The sequence below is a fragment of the Gavia stellata genome, chromosome 1 (genome assembly GCF_030936135.1).
Source record: "Gavia stellata isolate bGavSte3 chromosome 1, bGavSte3.hap2, whole genome shotgun sequence".
Classification (NCBI taxonomy): domain Eukaryota; kingdom Metazoa; phylum Chordata; class Aves; order Gaviiformes; family Gaviidae; genus Gavia; species Gavia stellata.
In genome coordinates, this window is record NC_082594.1 from 1,005,005 (window position 1) to 1,027,180 (window position 22,176).

The following is a 22,176-nucleotide window of genomic DNA, read 5'->3' on the forward strand; positions in this document are numbered from 1 at the left end:
GCCCTGGGCTGGGCCCCAGCTGGGTGCAGGAGAGGGGCGACAGCGGGTGCAGCAGGAAGGGTGGGGGGCCCTGCCACGCTCAGGGGAGCTCCACGCAGCCCAGGGGCGGCGGTGGGAGGTGTAGGGCAGTGTCACGCAGGGAAAGTGGCCCCATCTATCCCACGCACACACCGGCGCTGCTGGGCCCTGGGGACGTCCCGCAGCACGGGGGGGGGCAGGGAGAGGCGAGGGGGCGCAGGCTGGGTCCAGGGCAGAGCGTGGGGGTCAGGGGACGCTCTCCCCACCCCAGGCGGGGTGCAGCACAGCCGGGGGAACCTCAGAATTTCGTGTCCTTGAGCGATCGGCGACTGGCCTGGAAGGGGGAGAGCAGAGAGGAGACGTTAGTGAGGGTGAGCAACCCACGACCACGGCCCTGGAGGCGGCTGTGCCCACGCTGGGACCCGCTGCCTCCGTGGCACTGCAGGGACAGGGCCACGCCACCCCCTGACAGCAGATACCGCCCCCCCCCCGATGCCCCCGTGAGCCCAGGGCAGGGGTTTGGGGCACTGGGGTGAGCCCGTGCTTCCCCTCTCCTCCCCCTGACACCACGAGGGGCTCGGCCGCGTGCCCCGGGGGCTCGCGGTGCCTACCTTGCCCTTGGGGGACTTGGCAGTGGCAATGCGGGGCGAGCGGCGGGCGCTGCCGCGGGGGGAGTTCTTGGGGGTGGTTTTCCGGCCAGCCGCCCGGCGCAGCAGGCTGTTCCCCAGCTTCTTCGGGGTGTTGAGGATGCTGAACGCCATCGACTGGCGCCTCTCGGGCTGTGGAAGAGGACATGGGACCGTGAAAGGGGGGGTCCTGGCCCCTCTTTTTCTCTCCGGAGCTCGCTGCTCCAGGCCCCGCTGCTCACCTGCTTGCTGGGGGGCTGCTGCTCGCTCCTCCGGCTGACCTGGGAGCTGCGCCGCTCGCTGCGGTCCCGGGGGGTCTGGGGACGTGGGAAGCAGCTGGTCGGCTTCTTGGACTGGAAGAGAGGGGACAAGCCGGGAGGGTCATCTGGGGGACAGAGCCCTGGGGACACCCTCCTGGGGGCAAGGAGGGGAACGGAGGGGCTGCGGGGAGGGGACAGGGCCGGGGAGCGAGGGCAGCAGCGCCTGAGGAGTTGCGCGGGGAAGGCAGAAGGCTCAGACCTTCGCCACTCGAGCTGCCTCCTGCCAGCTCTGCCCCAGGAGGAGCCATTCCCAGGGCCCCGGCAGCCCCCTCAACATCTGGAGAACATCTGCAGCTGTCCGCCAGCCCTCCCGCCCCCTTGTCCCCAGCCTGGCTCCTGGGGACGCCGGGGACCAGCCGGGGTGCTTGCGGCAGGCTCGGCTCAGCTCACCTCGGGGGTGTCGGGGCCCTGGTGGGACTCGTCGGAGAGGCGCTTCCTCTGCTGCCGGGTGGTGATGCCGCCGACCCAGGCCGTGCCCAGGGTGCTGCGCCGGGTGGCCGTGCCGGCGGCGATCTGCGCAGGCTGCATGCTGGCCCGCCGCAGCGTCTCCTTCGGGTCGCCCGTCTTCATCTCCTCGTCCGTGATGGTCCCCAGGAAGTTGGAGGGCTGGGGAGGCAGCGCAGAGGCGTTGCCATGGGGTGGCAACTGACGCTCCCCCCGGCTCCGCGTGCCCCCAGGGCTGCCCCCCAGCCGCTCTCCGTCCCCCGTGCCCCCTCCCGCGGGCAGCAAAAGCCCAGCGCTGGGAAGGGGCAGCCCGCTCGCCCCCCCCCTTACCCTGCTCTCCAGGGGGTAGCAGGTCTTCAGGTGGGGCGGGCAGGCTCGGTTGCGCTGCTGCAGCTCCGCAATGCGGTTCCAGTCGTCCAGCTGCTCCGGCTCATCCTGGCATGTGCCCAGGTAGATGCTGCTCCGGCCTAAACCCAAAGCAGGGAGGGCTGAGGAGGGGGTCCCAGGCAAGGAGAGGCCCCCCCCAGCCACGGCAGAGCCCCCCAGCCCGCTGCCCACCCTGCCCACACGCACCGAGGCTGGAGCTGCTGCCCCCCTGCAAGCGCCTCAGGGAGCTGCGGGTGACCGGCCGGTAGCCGGGGAGGCCCAGCAGCGCCGAATTGCCGGGGGTCTCCTGCGGGGAGGAGGTTTCCAGCTTGACGAGGGACTCCTGGGAGGGGAAGCTGGCGAGAGAGCGGGAGGAGGCGGCCGAGCGCAGGCGGCCCTTGCCGGGGGCGGCGTTCGGGGCCTGAGCCGCCGGGATGCTGCAGAAGGAGACGTCAGCACTGTCCGGTTCCTCCGTCTTGGCCTGTTTCTGGGAGAGGGAAATCCAAAGATCACAGAATCACGGAATGGTTTGGGTTGGAAGGGACCTTTCAAGGTCACCCAGTCCAACCCCCTGCCATCAGCAGGGACATCTTCCACTACATCAGGTTGCTCAGAGCCCCGTCCAACCTGACCTGGAATGTTTCCAGGGATGGGGCATCCACCACCTCTCTGGGCAACCTGGGCCAGTGTCTCACCACCCTCATCCTAAGACATTTCTTCCTTATACCTAGTCTGAATCTCCCCTCTTTTAGTTTAAAACCATTACCCCTTGTCCTACTGCTACAGGCCCTGCTAAAAAGCCTGTCCCCATCTTATACGCCCCCTTTAAGTACTGAAAGGCCACAATAAGGTCTCCCCAGAGCCTTCTCTTCTCCAGGCTGAACAACCCCAACCCTCTCAGCCTGTCCTCACAGCAGAGCTGTTCCAGCCCTCTGATCATCTTCGTGACCCTCCTCTGGACCCACTCCCACAGGTCCACGTCTTCCCTGTGCTGAGGACCCCAGAGCTGGATGCAGTGCTGCAGTGGGGTCTCACCAGAGCGGAGCAGAGGGGCAGAATCCCCCCCCTCGACCTGCTGGCCACGCTGCTCTGGATGCAGCCCAGGATACGGTTGGCTTTCTGGGCTGCAAGCGTGCACTGACGGCTCATGTCCGGCTTTTCACCCCCCTGTACCCCCAAGTCCTCCACAGAGCTGCTTTCCATCCCTTCATCCCGCAGCCTGTATGGATACCGGGGGTTGCCCCCACCCAGCCTGTCCCAGGGCTGCCCTTGGCAGGGGCTGAAGCGACCTGTGGGGCTGCTGTCCCGAGGGGCGAGAGGCGATCCCTCCCTGCCCCACACCCAGGGGCCGCTCACTTTCGTCATGGTGATGTTGATGGTGGTGCGGCGCCGGGCCGAGCGGGTCTTGCAGCCGGAGTCGAGCGAGAGGTCGCCCAGGGAGCCGGCGCTGCTCTCCAGCTGGGACCGGGTGCGGCTGGGGATGGGGGTGAAGTAGAGGCTCTCCAGGGACTCCACCTTGCGGGGCAGCCGCTGGGATGCCAGCGACTCTTCGCTGCCTGGCGGCACCGCCGAGGCCTCCGACTGCGAGCGGCCGGCCTTCCTGCAGAGACAGGGCAGGAGGGCAGCACCGAGGGGCTTGCCGGGCCGTCAGGGAACAGAGAGGACAGGGGACACCGGGTTTTTGCGACGCTGGCAGCAGGACAGGCTCCGCCGAGCCACGGCGTGCCGGTACCTGGTGGAGTTGAGCGGCTGCACTTCGTCGAGGCTGAGGTCAAGGCTGTCGGCGCTGAGATCGGCGGGGTTCTGGCGGAAAGTCTCCCGGCCCTTCAGCGCGTCCGTCGCCACCTGGAACTTGCCGAGCTCCCGTAGCTGCCGATTGGCAAACTCCACCTGGATGGGAAGCAGGGAGGGATGGATCCTCCGAGCGAGCCGGTGACGGAAGCGAGGAGGAGGAGGGCGAAGCCCCGCCGCGCCATGCCCACCTGAGCCTCCAGGCTGCAGACCTGGCTGGTGAGGTTCCTGCAGCTCAGCTCCGACTCCTTGGCCTGCAGGACGCTCTGCTGCAGCTCCTTGGCCAACCTCTCCGACTCTGTCCGGAGCTCCGCGTTCTCCTTCTGCAGCTGCTCCATGGCCTTCAGCTTCTCTGCCAGGTCCTGGTTCTGCTGCTTCTTTGCATCATAGTAAATTTTTGCCTTTTCCATCTAGGATTTCAGAGAGAAAAGCCATCAAGCTTCCCCGCGGGGCGCTGCCTGGGGGGACGGTGGGGCCACGCCAGCCCCCGGCATACCTGGCCTTTGTAGTGCTCGGCCGCCTGCTCCTTCTGGGCCAGCTGCGCCTGCAGCTCTGCCACCTTCTCCTGCTGGCGTGTGGCTTCTGCCTGCAGCTCCCCTTCCAGCACCTGCGGGCAAGGAAGAGACCGGGTCAGAGGCACCCTGCACCCCCGCCGAGCCCCCCACGTCCCCGGGGGGTGGCCACCAACAGCTCCAGGGCTGGGTCCAGCCCAGGGTTTTGGTCCCCGTTTACCTTAACCCTCTGCTGCTGGGTTCGGGTGGCCTTCTCGTGCTGGGTCAGCTTTTTATTCAGCTCCTCCACCTGGAAGAACGCAGCTCGGTTAGAGCAGCCCCAGGTACAAGATTCCCGTTGGCAACCCGCCCGTGTAGGAGCACATCCCTCCCCTCCAACCAGCTCCAGGGGCAGGACCAGGAGGAGGTTTCCTGCCCCGGGGGGCTGCTCAGCAGTGCCCACCACCGAGGAAGCTCCCGGCACAGCCGGCACTTCGGTTAGCAGGCTGGAGGCAGGCAGTCGCAGCAACCCCACGTTAGCCTTTGCAGGGACGAGGTTTGTGCCACCCAAGGGTGAGGAGCAGCTGCACGCTAGAAGCGAAGCCAAGACCCCTTTAGGCAGGAGGGCGAGGGAAGCCGTCGCGGTTACGCAGTGCCCGGTCACCGGAGCAGGCATCCCCGCTGCCAACTGCTGTCGGGGTTAAGAGCAGGAGGTCCAGGCCGCCACGGGTGTCCTCTGTGCCAAATCTCAAGCCACGCAGCTCGAGGGGGGCCCGCGCCTGCTCAGCGGGGAGGCATCTCACCCCAAAGGGGTGCTCCTGTGGTTCGAGAGTGGAGGGCGGCTGCTTGCAGCTCGCCCAACGCGCACGCGGGACGTGACACCATGGAAGGGCCAAGGAACCCCGCAGGGCCCCCGGCCACAGCGGGAGCTCCAGGCATGGGCAGGCAGCTCGTAAATCCTTGGGCAGCGAGCGCGCTCACCGCCCCGGCGCCCGCGAGCTGCGGTCCCATGGGTTGGCTGTCGCTCTCAGCAGACCCCGGCTGCTGCGAGCTCCTGCCCGGCCCGGCTGGGCTCTCCCTGCTCCGGGGGATGCTCAAGGAGCCCCCAGCCCCCTGGTCACAGCCACGAGGCCTCTGCAGGGTCCCAGGGCAGCTCAGACTGGGACCATGGGGGCAAACTAAGCTGGGCAGGGAAATGGGGCTCTTCCAGCATCATTTCCCAAGTGCTAACCCACATATCTGGGATTGATGCTGGACTGCACTTTCTGGGAACGCAGCTCCCTCCTCCCAGCACCAGGCATTCCTGCCGGCTGGGCAAGGAGCTGAACCTCAGTTAAAGAGGGTGGGGGGAAAAGGGATGGACAGAAGGAATGGGGTATCCCAACTCCCGCCCCAGATCCCCTCTCTCTGAGGGCAAGGTATCACAGGAGCAACAGTCCTGCGCTGAGGAGCCCCGGATGCTCTCGGCAGCTGGTCACTGCCAGCGTGCTGCCTGCGGCGTGCCCCATGGCCACACCGGGAAGGCGAGGGCGAGAAGGCGTGCTGAGCCGCGGGCACCACTGTGAGCATGGCAGGCGGCAGGTTTGGGCCCCAGTTCCTACTCCCCAGGGGCAAAGGTGCGAGCCCAGAGACCTGGAGCCAAGTGCCCCATGGCTGGGTCCCCACGGCAAACAGTTCATGAGAGGAGAGGGCAGCTCTGGTGGGAAGTGGCAGCAGCTAGGGCCGTGCACCGTCACCGTTTAAGCAGCCGGCACTTCACATGCGTTACCTGCTTAGCTTGGTCTTTCTGAAATACCTCTAGCTGCTCCACCTGCGAGCACAAAAGGTAGAAGTGAATATGCGGCCGGCGCAGACCCGGCTGCCTTTTCCAGGAGCGCCCATCCCCTTCACACCCGAGCATTGCTCAGGGAGCGTGTCCCAGTCCCCCAGCTCCCGGGATGGGCAGGAGGATGAGGATTCAGGGGTGCGCAGGAGACCAAATGCGCCCCTTTTCCCGGGGGGCTCCCCCTGCCCGGCGGGGAGGCCACAGGAGCGCCTACCTGAGCTGTCAGCCTCTGCCTCTCCTCCAGCAGCTTTCTCCTCTCCTCCAGCGCCGCCGCTTTGCTGCTCTCGTACTCGTTACTCATTGCCTCCAGCTTCCGCGCCGCCTCCTTGGCCTCCTGCCGGCTGCTGGCCACCAGCTCCTCCGATGCCGACCGCAGCCGCTCCAGCTCCCGTGCGTGCCGCTCCCTGGCCTGGCTCAGCTCCGCCTCGAGCCGCTGCTGCCCGCGGCTCCGGCTTTCGCTGAGCCCCCGGTTCTCCTCGGCCAGCCGAGTGTTGGCCTGCTGCAGCCCCGCCAGCCGTGCCGCCTGCTCCGCCGCCTCCGCCTGCAGCCGCTGGACAGCCCGATCCTGCTCCGCCGACCGCTCCCGCAGGGAGGGCACCTCAGCCGCCTCCAGCTTGGCCCGGGCCAGCTCTGCTTGCAGAGCGGCCAGGGCTTTCGCCCTCTGCTCCAGGTCCTGGCGGTGCTGGCTCTCCAGGGAGGCGCGCTCAGCCTGCAGCTGCTGGCACAGGTGCTTCAGCGCTGGCAACTCCCCGGCAAGCGCCTGGGCGCTGCCGAGCTCCTGCTGCAGGGTGGCGAGGAGCTGCTCCTTCTGGAGGCACTTGTCCTGGCAGACCTTCACCTCCTGACGCAGCTCATCCTCCCGCTCGCTCTGGCAGTGACGGTCCCTCTTCAGGGCCTCGATGGCCAACCGCTGCTTCTCCATCTCCTCCTGGCACCGCTGCACCTCCACCTTCATCAACGAGCACCGCTCGGCCGCCCGGGAGGCAGCGGTGGCCATCTCCGTCTGCAGCACCCGCAGCCTCTCCTCCAGCTTCTTGCTCTTCTCCGACTCGGCAACAATCAGGCGCTTCAGCTCCTTGCTCTCCCCCTCCTTCTCCGTCACCTGCCGATGGAGGATGGAGACCTCGTGCTCCAGGCTGCCGATCAGGCTGTTCTTCCTCTCCATCTCCTGGACGCACTGGGACACTTGCTCCTTCCAGCTCTCCTCCGACCGGCTCTTCTCCTGCGCCGTGGAGCGGAGGGACGCCAGCTCCTTCTCGGCAGCGGTGATGGCAGTTTTGCTCTGGGTCAGCTCCCTGCCCTTCTCCTGCAGCTCCTTCCGCAGGGCCTCCACGGTGCTGTCGTGCAGAGCTTGCGCCGACCTCGAGGCCTCCAGCAGCTTCTGCAGCTCAGACGCCTTCTCCTTCTGCTGGGCCGCTTCCCTCCTGGAGGCCTCCAGCTCCGCTTGCTCCGCTATCGCCGCCTCGGCCGCCGCTCGCTCGAGGGCGGCCATAGCCTCCTGCTGCCCCCTGCACTTCTGCTCCAGCTCCTCCACTTGCAAACGAAGTGCTTGGGTCTCCTTCAGCTTCTCCTGGTAAAGGTCTTGGCTCGAGCTGGATTCCTGCTCCCTGTGACGGGTCTTCTCCTCCAAGCTTTTAAGGGACATCTCCTTTGAGGAGGTGGCCTTGATGCTGTCCCCCTCTGCATCCCTGCTCCGGGCGGCCTCCGACAAGCTCTGCAGCTCGTTGTCCACCTTGGGCGCCCGCTCCTTGGCTGCCTCCGCCGAGGCAAGCTCTCCTTTCAGCTTGCTGACCGTCTTCTGCAGTTCCCTCAGCTCCTCGCCCCGCGAGACGTTTTTCCGGCGGAGCTCCTCCAGCTCCCCCTCCTTCTCCTCCATCAGTCCCCGGGACCTGGCCAGCTCCTCCCGGTGCACCGACCGCTCCACTCTCTGCTCGTTGAGGGAGTTTTGCAGCTGCACCTCCAGCTCTGCCTTGCGGGCTCGCTCGGCAGCGCAGTCCGTTTTGGCCCGTTCCACCTCCTGCCGCAGGCGTTCGACTTCCTCCTCCCGGCACGCCAGGTCCCGCCGGTGCTCCCGCAGCGTCTCCTCCAGCCTGGCACCCAGCAGGGTCACCTCCCCGGACAGCTTCTTCACCTCCGCCTCCACCTCCAGCTCCCGCTGCCTGCCGGCAGCGGCCGCCCGGGAGAGCTCAGCCTCTGCACTCCGCAGCCGCTCCACAGCGGCTTCCAGCTCCTTGGATTTGAGCTTCTCCTGGGAGAGCTGCTGGGAGACCCCCTCCAGCGCCTCGGCGGCTCTCCGGGCATCCGCCTCCAGCCCAGCTGCGCGCTGGGCCGCGGCTTGCTCCGCGACGGCCATCTTCTCCCGCAAGGAGGAGAGCTCGGCCCTCAGCTTCTGCTCCTCACCCTCCTTCTCCTTCGCCCGCGCCCGGGTGCTGGACAGGTCGGCCTGGAGGGCAGCCAGCCTCTCCTGGTGCTCGGCGGCCAGGCGCTCCACCCGGGCCTCCAGCGCGGCCGCCTTCTCCTGCTCGGCCTGCAGCCGCTGGCAGGCCCAGCCGTGCTCCCTGCTCAGCGCCCGCAACTCCTCCTCCAGCCGCCCCCGCTCTCCATCCTCCCCTCGGGCAGCGGGGGATGTTCCCATCGCCTTCTCCCGGCTCTCCTCCAGCGCCCGGCGCTTGACCGGCTCCTCGCCCCGCTCCTGCGGAGCCGGCTCCCGGCCCTGCACCAGCTGCTGCCTCTCCGCCTCCAGCTCGGCGATCCTGGCCAGGCTGCCCTCCAGGCTCTCGGCCGCCCGCCTCTTCTCATCCTCCAGGATGCCCTCGGTGTTCCGCAGGGATTCCTCCAGGAAGAGCAGCCGCTCCTGCAGGCGGGCGTTCTCCCGGGCCAGCCTCTCTCTCTCGGCCAGCCTCTGCTGGCTCTCCTTCAGCCTGCCCTCCAGCTCCCGCAGCTGGGCTCTCAGCCCCTCCGCCGCTCCCGGCTGCCGCTGGGCGCCGAGCTCCAGGATCCTGGCTTCCAGCTCCCCGACCTTCCGACTCAGCTCAGCCTTCTCCGCCGCCGAGGCAGCCTGGCTGGCGTCCTGGGCCTGCGCCATGGCCTGCAGCTGGCTGCTCAGGGACGCGTTGGCCTCCCGCAGGTGCTGGAGCTGCTGCAGGGCAGAGTCCCTCTCCCGCAGGGTCTTCTCGTGCTGGGCGTCGAGGGCAGCCAGCCGTCCGGCCTCCTCCTCGTGCCTCGCCTCTGCCTCGGCCTCCCGGCCCCGCGGCGGGGTGCCCTGGGGCTCGCCGGCCTCCCACGCCTTCAGGTCCTGCTCCAGCCTCTCCCTGACCCGGTGGCTCTCGGAGAGGGAGTTCTGGAGGCTGGCAACGAGGCCGCCCAGCTGCTGCTTTTCCTCCTCGAAGCGGCTGCGCTCAGACTGCAGGTCTGCCTCCCGCAGCTGCTTCTCCTCTTCCAGCTGCAGGACGGTGGCCTGGAGCTCGGCCCCTTTTGCGGTGAGGCTGGACACCTCCTGCTTCAGCTCTTCCAGCTGGCAGAAGAAACAAAACAGACACACACCCCGGCGTTACTCAGGCTGCATCCAACACTCTCACCGGAGACCCACGCACTGCATCCCGGCACCTGCCTGCCCTCCCGGCACCCCCGGTGCACCCCAGCGCGCCCCGCTTTTCCCTTAGCCTTGTGCCACTCTGCTCTCTCGGACCAAACACCTTTTCTCACCGTGCAGGAGCCGCTCCCTCCACTGCCGACCCACGCTACGGGAGGCTGGGGGAGCCAGCAGCTACCCGGGAGCGGTATTCCCAAATCCAGCACAGAGTGCTCAGCCCCGTAACTTCCATCCAACAGCGGAGAGCAGCCAGCTCTGCCCCACACGGCTTTGCCATGCATCCCCACAGCACCTGCCGCTCTCCCCAGCTAGAGGGGTTTTCCACCCGAGCGCTGCCTGCCCTCGCTGCGGGAGCCAGAGGCTCTCTCAAGACCCAGCCATACCTTCAGGATGTCCCCCATGACCTCTCCCTTCTCCTGGGCGCTGCAGTCCCCCAGCTTGGCCAGCTGGTCCTCCAGCAGAGAAATCTTCCCCTGGAGAATCTCGATCTTCTCTTCCGAGCATTTCTGGGGAAAGAGACGTGGGACTGAGCACGGCGTGAGGCGAGGGAACCGAGCAAGGAGAGGTGCGGTCACCCGGCCTTAATCCAAACCAAGCTTTCCGGCAGCTTTTTCTCAGCAGGCTCAGGGCTTCTCTCCTCGCTGCGAGGACAGCAGCCTGTCCCACCACAGAGGACCCTTCCCGGGATCAGGGAGAGGCTCCCCACGGGAGCCGGCTGTTGCACTGCCTCTCCCCATGTCCCAGCACCGACGGGCAGGAGGCTCCTGCCCACTCCACCCTGCCCACAGAGCCACCATGGCACGAGCCAGCCCCAGGAGACTGCCGCACACCGGCACGCATTCCGCAGCCGGCGGGACCGTGGGCACCCTGGGCACCGTGGGCACAGGACCCCGGGGCCCCCCTCACCTTCTCCTGCAGGGCAGCACGCAGCTCGCTCTCCAGCTGCCCCTGCTTTTCCTGCGACTGCGCCAGGGCCGCGTTGTGCTCCTCCGAGAGCTCGTTCAGGGCTTCCTGCAGCTGGACCAAGTGGCTGGCAATCTCCCGCAGCTGCGAAGGGAAAAATCCCCCATCCCAGAGGAGGGTCAGAGAGCATCCATGCTGCCCAGGGCTCCGCTCAGCTCCCTTCTCCTGAGCGCTGAGCACTGCAGCATCCACGGACATCCCAGGTGTGCAGCACCGTGCACAGACAACTCCACCCAGTCCCTATTTCCCCACCACGATCCCACTTCGGAGCAGGATCTGGAGCCCAAAGCAGGCTCAGTCATTGGGTCAAGGTCACACGAGGCCAGTGGCAGAGCCGTAAGCAGCCCAGTGCCCGGCACTGCCATCAAATCGTCCCCCCTGGGTCCCACCACAAACAACTGGGCTGCGGGGACACGGAGAGGACACAGCGCCCCGTACCTTGAAGGAAAGATCCCCGTTCTCCTCAGAGAGCTGGTTGATTTTTCGGTCCATCTGGCCTTTTTCAGTCTTCAGGTCCTGGCACTGCTTGAGGGCCTCGTGCAAGCGCACCATCAGGCTGCGGGAGAGGAGGTCATTAAAGCAGGGGGTGCAGGCCCAAGGCAGGGGAGGACATCGCTGGGGACCGATGCTGCTGGATTTTGCTGAGGAAACTAAGGTACGGAGGTATCTTTGTGCCGTGGTGAGAAACTACCATAAATTCAGCTCTAAACTGGGTCCCGATACGTCGCAAAGCAGAGCAGGGATAAGCAATGTTTGTGCTTTGCATGAGCCCGACAGCTCCGAAACGAGAGCAGAGGCAGCTACAGGACTCCAGCCATCCCTCTGCAAAGTGAAATAAGTGAGGAAAGGACAAAAAAAGGCATGGCACCTGCCAGCGGAGGCTGGGCATCCTTCCCAAGTAAACACGGCACAGGGACAGGGCAAAGACCAGGACGCAGCGCGGCAGGTGACAGAATTCAAGTATGCGACGCAGCCCAGTTCAGGTCCGATCAAATTGGATCAAACTGGAGGGCTAACAGCTGGGGAAGGGGCTGGGGTCGGGAGCTTCAATATCACCCTGAAAGCTTTCAGCGACACAGAGCCTATCCCAGAGCTAGGAAGGCCATGAGGGCTCTTCCGGAGGCGGGCGAGACCCACGCGGGCAGCACACCCTTTTCCCACAACAGGGACGGCTGTTCCCATGCCATGTTTAGGGTAAGGAGCGAGCCGTCAGAGCACGCTGCATGGTTTGGGACTGGCTCCCTGCCCGCTGTGATTAAAAGAAAAGGGCTACGGGCCATAATTGCCCCAACCATGAGGAGCAGCGTGCCGGCTGGCACAACCGTATCCTGGGCTGCATCCAGAGCAGCGTGGCCAGCAGGTCGAGGGGGGGGATTCTGCCCCTCTGCTCCGCTCTGGTGAGACCCCACCTGCAGCACTGCATCCAGCTCTGGGGACCTCAGCACAGGGAAGACGTGGACCTGTGGGAGCGGGTCCAGAGGAGGCCACGAAAACGATCAGAGGGCTGGAACAGCTCTGCTGTGAGGACAGGCTGAGAGGGTTGGGGTTGTTCAGCCTGGAGAAGAGAAGGCTCCGGGGAGACCTTCTTGTGCCCTTTCAGTACTTAGAGGGGGCGTATAAGATGGGGACAGGTTTTTTAGCAGGGCCTGCAGCAGTAGGACAAGGGGTAATGGTTTTAAACCAAAAGAGGGGAGATTCAGACTAGGTATAAGGAAGAAATGTTTTAGGATGAGGGTGGTGAGACACTGGCCCAGGTTGCCCAGAGAGGTGGTGGATGCCCCATCCCTGGAAACATTCCAGGTCAGGTTGGACGGGGCTCTGAGCAACCTGATGTAGTGGAAGATGTCCCTGCTGATGGCACGGGGTTGGACCAGGTGACCTTGAAAGGTCCCTTCCAACCCAAACCATTCCATGATTCTCTGACTGCCAAAGCCATCGCCTCCTTGGGGTGCAGCAGCAGAGGAGGTGGCAGAGAACAAGAGGAAGGTTTTCCCTCCCCCCTGTTTTGTGCATTGCTGGGGAAGAGACAGACAACACGGAGCCCAGGGACGTGGGAGTGACCAGGACCAGCCTAGCCGGAGGGAGCAGACATCCCTGGAGGATTACCTCTCGTTCTTCTCCCTCAGCTCCTCCATTTCCTTGGGCTCCAGCTGGTCTGCAGCTTGCTTCTCGTTGAGCAGAGCCAAGCGGTCAATCCGCTGCTGCATCATGGTGATCTGAGCCTCTGGGGAGGTTGGCGAGAAAGGGCCCGTTACCATCTTTTTGTCACCTGAACCTCCCCAACAGCACGGTGAAGGATGCCTGTCCTTCTCCCAGGCTGGTGAGGAGCCGCTGCACAGGAACCATCTGAAGCAGGACACGGAAGAGCCAGGCTGCCAGCACTGCTGCTCAGCACGGGCGCTGCTTCAGTCGTGGCTTTTCTTGCCCAGGATATATAAGGGAATACGAGAGGGAAGAAGGAACCTGCCGTCTCCGCATGCGCCTGGGGAAATCCCCAGTGCAGAGAGTGTTTTAGATGTGGATGGCGAGACTCCTACGCCTGCCAGCCTGCTCCAAATCATTTGGCAGAGAGACCAACAGCCATCTCCAAGAGATGCTCAGAGTTGATACAACAGCATCAGAGAGGTCTTGGCTCCCATCTGCAAGGCTTTCTGCTTCATGCTTTGGTCCAGATTAACGGGCAAGGGTTCCCTTGGCCCACCGTGGAGCAAGGCACAGCAAACCCCGAGCTGCCCTGTCTGCTCTGGAAAGCCGAAGAGCTCCAAAGCCCTGAGCTGTGCTCACTTGGGGTCCATCAGGACAGACCGTGCATGAGCACAGTCGTGGTGGGGTCAAAATCATAACAAAGTCACAGAAACCAGAGAAGGTCTCAGCCCCGGAGAGCCCTCCCCGCGCCCCGGGACATCCCGCTAGCAACTGACCCTTCTCCGTGATGAGCTTGCGATTCTCTGCCAGCTCCACCTCCAGCTCATCCCGCGTCTCTCTCTCAACAGCCAGCTGCTTCTTCAGCCGTCGCAGCTGAAACTGGGGGGTCTGCATGACATCCCCCATGGGTGAGGACGGAGGGCCGGGGAGCATGCTGCGGAGAGGCACGCCGTGTACCTCGATTATTGGGAGCCAACGGCAGGGCACAGTCCCTCCCCACGCAGCCAGACCCACACTGGTTCCCCCATCTCAGAGGCAGGTTCAGAGTAATAACTTTGATGCCTCGTCAGCCGAGCAGAAGGGCCGCTCTCCTCATCTTGATTGCACTAACGCCAGTCTCCAAGTGTCTGGCACACACGCACAAAACCACCTCCGGTCCCACGGCAAAGCATCCATCTCCCTTCACACCATAGCCGGAGCCCCAGCGCAGAGCAGTCGGCTTGCTAGAGAGAGATTCCTTTAGCACCTGGTGCCAGACACCCAGCAGTGACACAAGCCTGGTCCTCCCGAACCCACCCCAAGGCAGGGGAGGACCACAAGCTGCTCTGGGAAGCGTCTGTGCTCGTTAGGCTGAAATGAGCTGGGCTAAAAGGAGCTAATTACAGCCCAATCTCAACCCCACTATGGCACATGCCCATGTCAAGCCTGAGGAGTTTGCAACAGCACAGCACGACAGAAAGGGGGGCTCTGTCGAGTCAGCGTGCAGCCCGGCTACATCTCCGGGTCCCAGCAGCCGCCCTGTCCATTCCCCGACTCCCCTCGCTCCCCCCTGGCAGCCGAGAGGCTGGGGACGTACTTGTTGGCACCAGAGGAGGAGGAGGCAATCTTCTGCAGCTCCAGGAAACGCACCTCTCGCTTGTGCGGGAGGGAGAGCAACGGGGAGTGCTCCTCGGAGCTGCTGCTGGACCCGCTGGACGAGGACAGCGGCGCTGGAAATCACAAGCGAGAAGCAGGCTGTGATCTTCACATTAATACCAGAAGGGAGGGTTTAGCAGCTGAAATCCCTGGCGCGCAGGAACCACAAATTCCAGCAGGGACGGATCAGCCCAGCCAAGAAAGCCATAAGCTTGCCTAACACCCCTGTCCTGCCACCTCCACGGTCCTGCCCCAGCACTCCACTCCCATCACAACGTTGCGGGCATCCCACCTGCCTCGCTCCTCCGGGGAAAGCGCCTTTTAGCGGCATGCGTTGCAAACGCCGGGATGCTGCCGAGTGGGGAGAGCCCGGCAGGTATAAGGCAGTCCTACGCTTTGGAGCTTAGAGGGGACCATTTTGCAGTGGTCAGTCCCGGGGTGAGGGGATCTGGATGGTGTTGCTGTTTTTATGGTTTGTGCTGCTGCTATAGCAGCACAAATGGGGAAAAAAAACAGTGTTTTTATGCTCTAGAAAAGGGTCATCCACGCCAGTAAGGCGCTGCCGGCGTGGGAGCTGTGAAGGAAGATGCCAGCAGTGCTCAGCGCTCGCAATATCCCACACCGCTGCTCTCCACAAGGTTATGGACTGTTTCTGTCCCACTCCAAGCTAGCACTTGGACACCTCTACAGCAAACACGTTAACCTGTCGGTCTAACCAGGGCGCTGCATTGGTGCCGGCTAGGAGAAAAAAGTGCCCAGTCCCTGCTCTGCCTGCACAAGGCTTGGCCCGTTACTCCGGGCTGGTGCCACAGCACCAGCAGCCAGGGCCCAGCGCTCACCTTTCCTCTGCAGAAACGTCTCCAGATTCTCATTCAGGCTCTCCTCGTTGTCCAGCACAAATTTGAGGATCGATGCCAGCTCAACCTGTGTCGGAGGAGCCGCGGGGTCAGCAGCTCTGCTGCAGCAGCTGCGGTTCGCAGGCAGAGCAGCACCGGTTCGCAGGCAGAGCAGCACCGGCTGGGCAGTGACCAGAGCGGGCTTGGGGCAGCGGGCAGCTCCCTGCCTGCCCCGGCAGGTGCCCACACTCACAGTCACGAGCCTTTGATTGCCCAGAGCACCGCAGCGCCCATCCCGCACCATCTTTCGATGGCACCCCGAATAGAAGGGCAGGTCTCGCAGCACCCCCCGAGAGGCACCTCTGCTTCCCCGCGTGCCCCCAGCCTGGAGGGGGAACCCAGAAGGGATTACCTGGGTCTTGTAGTCAAACTCATTCCAGTCCCCGGGGCTCTGGCAGCTCATGGAGGTGTGATACAGGAGCAGCACGGCCACCTGAAATGAGGCAGGTAAGTGTCATCGACCCCAGGTCGGTCATCGGTGCCAGCTAGGAATAAAGCGTGCCCCGCGGTTACCTTGGCCAACGCCAGCTCCTCTCCCTCCAGGAGTTTCTGTGCTGCAACCAGGTTCTCCGCAGCTGATTTGTGCTTGCAGTGCTCTGCAACGTGAAGCAGGATATCCAGTCACACAGGAGCCCTGCCGCTGGGTGCGCTGCCTGCCAGCACGAGTCCATCCCCCAAAGTGATGGGCTGGGGAGCGCTGTGATGCATTCCCAAGGAAAAGGGGCACAGGCAGGGAGGCACGGAGCGGGCTGGGCTTCAGAGATGAGCCCCCAGTGCTCAGCCTCTGCCATTAACTCTGATGGGCTTTTTTGTGCCCTCCCTGGCAACTTCCCCCTCGGTCCCAGCCTCCCCACCTCGCCCTCGGCATCTCTCCGCACCTTTTGCTCCTCCACCACCAGCACAAACCAAGTGCCATCTATGGAGGGTGGGATACGAGGTGGGATACGGTGTCTCCCCTTCCAGGAGAGACCAAGCAAAAGTGCCAGAGACTTCCCATTTCCCCTCCCAGGATTCCTGCTCAGGTAAAGGTTTTCCAGCGGGATTTGAGCAGCTTGGGCAAGGAAAGCCGCCCCAAAGCAGCGTCACCGGAGCAGCCACCGGCACCCCGCCCTTCGCCCCCTGGACCTCCTTTGCACCGAGCCTGGGCTCTGGCAAGGATTTCCATCGGGAAGCTTTCCTTCCCGCACACTGCTGGGGGGTCAGGGCAGCTCTGCCTGCACCTCGTGAAGCTGTTCATGCAGTGGGGGGGTCACTTAGGGGAGGGGGGAGCCTGCAGACACAAGACCAGCCCCCCCACAGGGATCAGGGAGCGGAGGCTCTTACTCTGCAGGAAGCTGCGGATGAAGGAGATCCTCTCCAGCAGCGGCTGCTCCAGCACAGACTCCCCCTCCTCGCTCCTGTGGCTGGAAGAGTGCATGGGTTGCGTTAACGCTTTGCCGAGGGATTAAACGAATGGTGGGTTTTTTTTTTGCAACAGAGCTCGCTGAGCGAGCGGCTGGCGCTCGGGCAATACGGCACCCATCTGCCCTACGCCCCCGTGCCAGGGCGGGTGGCGAAGGAAGCCGCACTTGGGAGCGGGCGCAGACGCTCCCCGCAGCCCCGACAAACATGGCTGCGCTTGGTGAGCAGCAGGAGCCAGGCAGCCAGCCCCCCCAGCGCGTGTGCCGGAGCGCTGCCGGCCTCCGCCGCTTCCTCCTCTGCCTGCCAGCCCCGACATCCGGCGCGACACAGGGAGCTGGCGGCGTCTCCGCCGGCCAGGGAGGCACCGTGGGGACCGGGGCTTGCGTGTGGAGCCGGGCGGTTTTCTTGCTACTGCGAAGCGTCACCATTTGTGGGAAACGGCGTTTGGGAGATGTGCGGACCCTGCTGCCCTCTGGGTCGCTGCCCTGGAGCCCACGCTGGATTTTGGGGGCGGGGGGGGGGGGGGGGGGCTGAAGCTGCCTCTTGCAGCTCTCGTTCAAGACCACACTCTTCCTCAACAGCCACCAGCTCAAACTGAGACTGTGTGCCTAAAACCCGCACCAGCCGTGCTCAACCAGTGCTGCTTTGGCACCTTCGGTTACTCCCGGGGTGCCAAAAGCAGGGACTTGGCCCTTTCTCCTCCTCACGGATTTCCCAGCCCGTCCCCGGGTGCTGCGGGGAGCTCCCCAGCTCAGCCGGCTGCCGCAGCGCCCACCCCACTGCCGCCCCACTTATCAAGCTACGGTCAGGCCTGTTTAGTGAGCACACGCTGCCGGTGATCCGGCTAATCTGAGCTGGAGCACAGACCCAGGAGATTAACCAGGTCTGACTAAATATATCACCGGTGCAGGCGGCTCCTTCCTCCCCACCCACCGCAGGCAGATCCCCACTCCAAGCAGGCTCCTCTTACACCGCGCGGGAGGTAATTATAGCAGACAGGCTCCCACAGAGCCTCCCGCCGGAAGGGTTTGAAAGCAATGTCGTGCTACGCGCCGAGCAGCAGCCTTGCACCCTCCCAATTTGCTTTGTCAAGCTCGTTAACGACGTGCAGCCGGAGCGGAGCGTGCTCGGTCCTAGCTCCGATGCCCATTATGGCTTGTGGGTTTTAATTGCCCTCGCTCATAGGCAACGAACGCGGCTCCTGACAGAGGCATTCCTCCCAGCCCTGCCCGGCCACCTCAGGTCCCGGGACGGAGCAAACAGGCTCCATCCTGCCCCTATCGTACTCGGAAGCAGCCTGAAGTCCCCAGAGAACAGGAGCGCTTCGTGGGGCGGGAGCTGTCATTCTTTAAGCTGTTTTACAGACCCAAGGCTTCCTCAGGACCGTGAGGCTGCGGCTCAGGAAAACTTGCCGGGCTGTTTCCTCACCCAAGCAGCATTCATGGAAATAAAACATCTCCCATGCAGCACTGGGAGCCCCCACGCTGCTGGCGTCAGCGCTCAGCTCTGCTTCAATGCCAGGAGCCAGCCCAGATGTCAGTGCCAGATGCGATAGCGAGCCTCCAACAACAGAAACTTTGGCCAAAATCCTACCTGGGCAGCTCCGCGGGTCCTGACAGCTCTGCCCGGGGCTCCGCAGGCAGACCCCAGCCACGCAACAGGCAGGGCTGTGGGGCAGGCAGGGGAGCAGACCCTCTCCCAGCTACCTTGAGCTGGTTTGTCTCGAGCCTGAGCTGCCGGCAGAGCCCCGGTACATCACCTACGTACGGAGACTTCCAACAGGGCAGCCCAAAAGGCTCATCGTCCTGCGCGCGGTGGGTTTATGCGCGAAGGAGCCACAGCACGAAGGCACGAGCCCCGTGTTTCATTGCAGCCGGCTTCAGAGCATAGCCAGCGGCAAGTGCGGGTGCTGTGCTTCGCCGAAGCCTCACACGGAGAAGCCGGAGATCCAGCAATCAGGTCTGCCAGAGGAGGAATATCCCAGGACCCCTGCTCCCACCCTGCCCGGAGAGGGACCACGCTGGCGGCTGGAGGAGGCCGTGGCTTTGGGGCGGCAGCCCAGTGCGTGCTCGCTGCTGCCTTCCAGCCAGCTGGGCGGTTTGGAGAGCGCACCCCAGCTCCCCGTACTCACATTTTGTTGATGATCCTGATGAAGACGCTACAATCCTGGAGCTGTGACAGGTCATCGAGGGGATCGGTACAGACTTTTGTGCTGTTCACCTAGAGACAGGGCGAGACAGTCAGAAGGCAGAAGCCAACGCCACGCTGTGCCACCCGCCACCTCCCAGTCCTGGCAAGGGGACAGCGAGACCGGACTGGGTGCGAGAACAGAACCAGCCCTTCCGACCACCCCTGCCCTGCCCAGGCAAAGGCTGAATGCAATCCCCACGGCTCCGCAGCCGGACAGGCTGGCATGGGTCTCGTTTATCACGCTGCAAAGCTTTGCTTGGACACGGCACTGCATCGCGAGGCAGATCCAACAGCCCCTTTATGGTCCAGCTGCTGCTCACTTCCCAAGCCTGCTGCCTGCTCCAGGCTCGGCTCCGACTCCCGGGCAGTTTCCACAGCCGGACCAAGCTGTTCCGGCATTTCTGGTTACTCAACAGGAATGGTGAGCAAAGCTTCTCCTGCAAACACCCACCTGCCCGGGAACAGCAGGGACTCGGCTGCCCCGGGACCTGCCCCAGCCACAATCCCCCCCTTGACCGGCCGCAGCATCGAGCCTCCGAGGAGCTGCCGGTGCCGGCTGGGACCCACCCGGGCAGCACGTCCCACCTACGGAGCAAGCTACGGCAGAGGAGAGGGAGGCTTTACCCAAGCGAGGAGAGCCGCAGCTCTCGCGCCGTGAAGAGGCATCTTCGCAAGGCTGCCAGGTCACTGCCCGGACCTAGGAACGCCAACAAAGAGGGGGAAAAAAAAAAGCAATTAAGGCCAAACATAGTAATTACATTAATATATGGCTTGCACACAGCACCAGGCATTCACGTCTGTCAAGGGAGGATCTAGCCTCTGTGCCTGGCCGGCTGTGGGTTGTACAGAGGCGAGCAGCCGGCATCCTCCTGCTTTTCAGCAGGCGCCGAGCGGGGAGCGGCGCTGCCGAGCAGCACCCGGGTCCTCTCCCACAGCCCCCCAGGATTTACCCCCGGGCTTTGGGATCCCGAGAGCAAAGCTCAAGGGAGAACCGCTGCTCAGGCTCCTCGTCCCCAGCACCTCCTGCTGTGCCTCCTTCCCTCCCCCTCAACCCCAAACCTCTCCGAAATATCTTCTAAGGGACACTTAAAGGCCTGCTACTCCAGGAGCCCGCTCGGACCCCGTGCCCGGGCAGGTCCCCCTCGCCACCAGTTTCAGCCCCGGCCCCCCGGGGAGGAGGGCAGCGTCCCGTTGGGCCTGTCTTTCAAGTCACACCGTGGTGGCACAAAACAACCGGTCGCGGCTCTGGCCAGTCAGCACCAGCAGCTGCCATCACCCCGAGGGATCCTGCCTGCCTGCCTCGCCATGGGGCACCGCGAGTGGCCGAGGGCTTCTCCATGGCTGTGCCGAACCGCGGGGCTCCCCTGCCTGCGGCAGGCTGGAGGCAGGGAGCCCGACCTGGGCACCCAGCGGGCTCCTGGCACAGGGACTGGCAGCTCGTTGGCACTTGCTGCCCACCCAGGGATGGCATCGCCCCCAGTGCCAGTCGTGGCTGAGCACCGGCATCACTGCCAGGACCACCAGCACCCCAGGAGAATTCACCTCCCTCCAGAAAACACGAGCAGCAACTTTAGAGAGAGACAGCGTGGTTCAAAGCACAAAAATCTGGCAACGTGCAAGGATGCCATGACAAGAGCTGCAGTGGTCCTGCGGCATGGGCAAGAGCAGGAAAAAATCCCCCAGCGCTGTGCCAAGAGGCAGCCGGCTTCAGCAGGACAAAGCAGCCACGGATCGTGGCATGGCCCTTGGGGAGCAGAGGGGGACCGGGGATCAGTGGCAAACAAGCACTCAAACCGGGCAGGACAACCGGCTCCGGCCAGGAGCGTGGTGGGAGCCATGGAGAGCGCCAGCTGCCAGGCCTTGGCAGGGGGAGGGATCTCCCACGGACCTCACGGCGGAAGGAAATTTAAAAAGTGATAGAAAAAGGAGGGAACCCAGGCTGCTGGGGGGCCGGAGCCGGCCCTGCCTGCCTGGGAAGGGGCTGAGCTCCCACCGTGGTACTGCCCACAGCCGCCCTGGCTTCCTCCCAGCTGCGCAGCCACCGGCCCCCAAAACACTGGCGGGGTAGGTGCTGGGGCTCCCTCGTCCCCCACCTCTCCAGCTGCCAGGACCCTTGGGGGGCCGGCAGGCTGTCTGCTCTGCCCCCGGCCGGGACACCGCTGCGGGGGCTGGAAGGAGCCTGCAAAGGTCACCCGGCCCCAAACCAGCCCAGCAAGGCGGTGGCCAAGCCATCGGAGCGCTGCCAGCTCCCCTTGCCGCTGCTGCCAGCTCCCCCAGCCACTGCCACCGGCGCTAAGGAGAACCACCTGCCGGGGTGGGGGGGAGCCCCCCAGGCATCACCGCGCAGGGTGGGAGCAGGGACGAGCCGCCCCACTGCCCCCGGGATGAGGGATCGCTGCCAGGTCCCCTCCACGGCGACCTTTGCCTCCGCACCAGCCGTCCCCAGTGCCACCCTGGTAACCCGCCCGGCGAGGGAGCTGCTGGGAGCAGACCCGAGCAGAGGCGAGGGCCGACCAGAGCCCCCGCCAAAAATCACCCAGGTGGGGAGGGTGCTCCTCGGCTCCTCGCTCCGTGTTGCACCCTCACACCCCCCGCCATGATGGCCAGGAGCCCGGCTGGGATCCGCAGCCATTCCTGGGAGCACCCGGCACACCACGGCCACCTGGCTTTTGGGGAACACGGAGCACCAGCCGCCTCAACGAGCTTGGCTGGGGAGCGCAGGATCCTTGGCGGGATGGGTCCTCCCTCCAGTTTGGCTAAAAACCTGCTCTCTGCCCCGGGGCTGCGGCACACAGCCCCTCGGCACCCATCGCCCCTCCAGCCCCATGGCCAGGGGTGCAGCACGCCCGGGCCAGGACCTCTGCCCAAAAATCCACCCAAAGCCTCCGGGCAAGACACGCGTGCCAGCCCTGAATGCAGACTCCCGCCATGGAGGGCCACATCCTGCCGAGAGCACCCGGCCAGCGCCGAGCTGGGTTTTACCAGAGCCGGTCTGCAGAAGTGCCGGTGCCCGGTGAGAGGCCGGGACAGGCAGGGCTGCCCACTCCTGCCCTGGTCACAGCCTGGCCCGTCGCCGGTGACGTCGGCTTCCCCAAGCCATGCTCGCCAAGCGCAGAGACAACAACATGACCCTCCGCGGGGACACGCTGCTCGCGCTACGCCTGGATCCGTGCAACAGCAGACGGGAAGCGGTTGGGGAGCCCAGCGCGTCGGTACAAAGCGTGGCAGAGGCCGTGAGCGCTTTCCAGCCGCGTCGGGTCGGTGGGGAAGGGTCCGGCAGAAGGGGGAACGAGCCCCGGCGGCGGCCGCAGCGGCATTGTCCTTCGCCGCTTTCCCCCAGCGCCCGCTCCGGTCAAAACACAGCGTTACGCAAGCCTGCGCCTCCAGAGCTCCCGACGTGCCAACCTGCCGGAGGGACGCGCCCGCAGCCCCCCAGCTGTCCCAGGGTGGGGGGTCCCAGCGCATGAAGCACC

The 22,176-nt window shown here is 64.7% G+C and overlaps 1 protein-coding gene across 1 annotated transcript; it reads right to left on the bottom strand.

Moving 5' to 3' along the window:
- Positions 1-242: 242 nt before the first annotated feature.
- Positions 243-19,388, bottom strand: NUMA1 (nuclear mitotic apparatus protein 1). Its single transcript, XM_059823790.1, has 26 exons — positions 19,328-19,388; positions 18,645-18,733; positions 16,436-16,515; positions 15,626-15,708; positions 15,465-15,545; positions 15,056-15,140; positions 14,158-14,290; positions 13,358-13,515; positions 12,543-12,660; positions 10,875-10,992; positions 10,380-10,520; positions 9,857-9,979; positions 8,097-9,395; positions 6,096-8,012; positions 5,825-5,866; positions 4,298-4,366; positions 4,062-4,172; positions 3,757-3,975; positions 3,507-3,664; positions 3,131-3,374; positions 1,982-2,261; positions 1,739-1,875; positions 1,355-1,570; positions 887-997; positions 630-797; positions 243-352 (listed from the first exon to the last, which is right to left on the bottom strand). The coding sequence occupies exons 1-26, from the start codon at positions 19,367-19,369 to the stop codon at positions 317-319; spliced, it is 6,258 nt and encodes a 2,085-aa protein (XP_059679773.1). The 5' UTR covers positions 19,370-19,388; the 3' UTR covers positions 243-316.
- Positions 19,389-22,176: the final 2,788 nt, after the last annotated feature.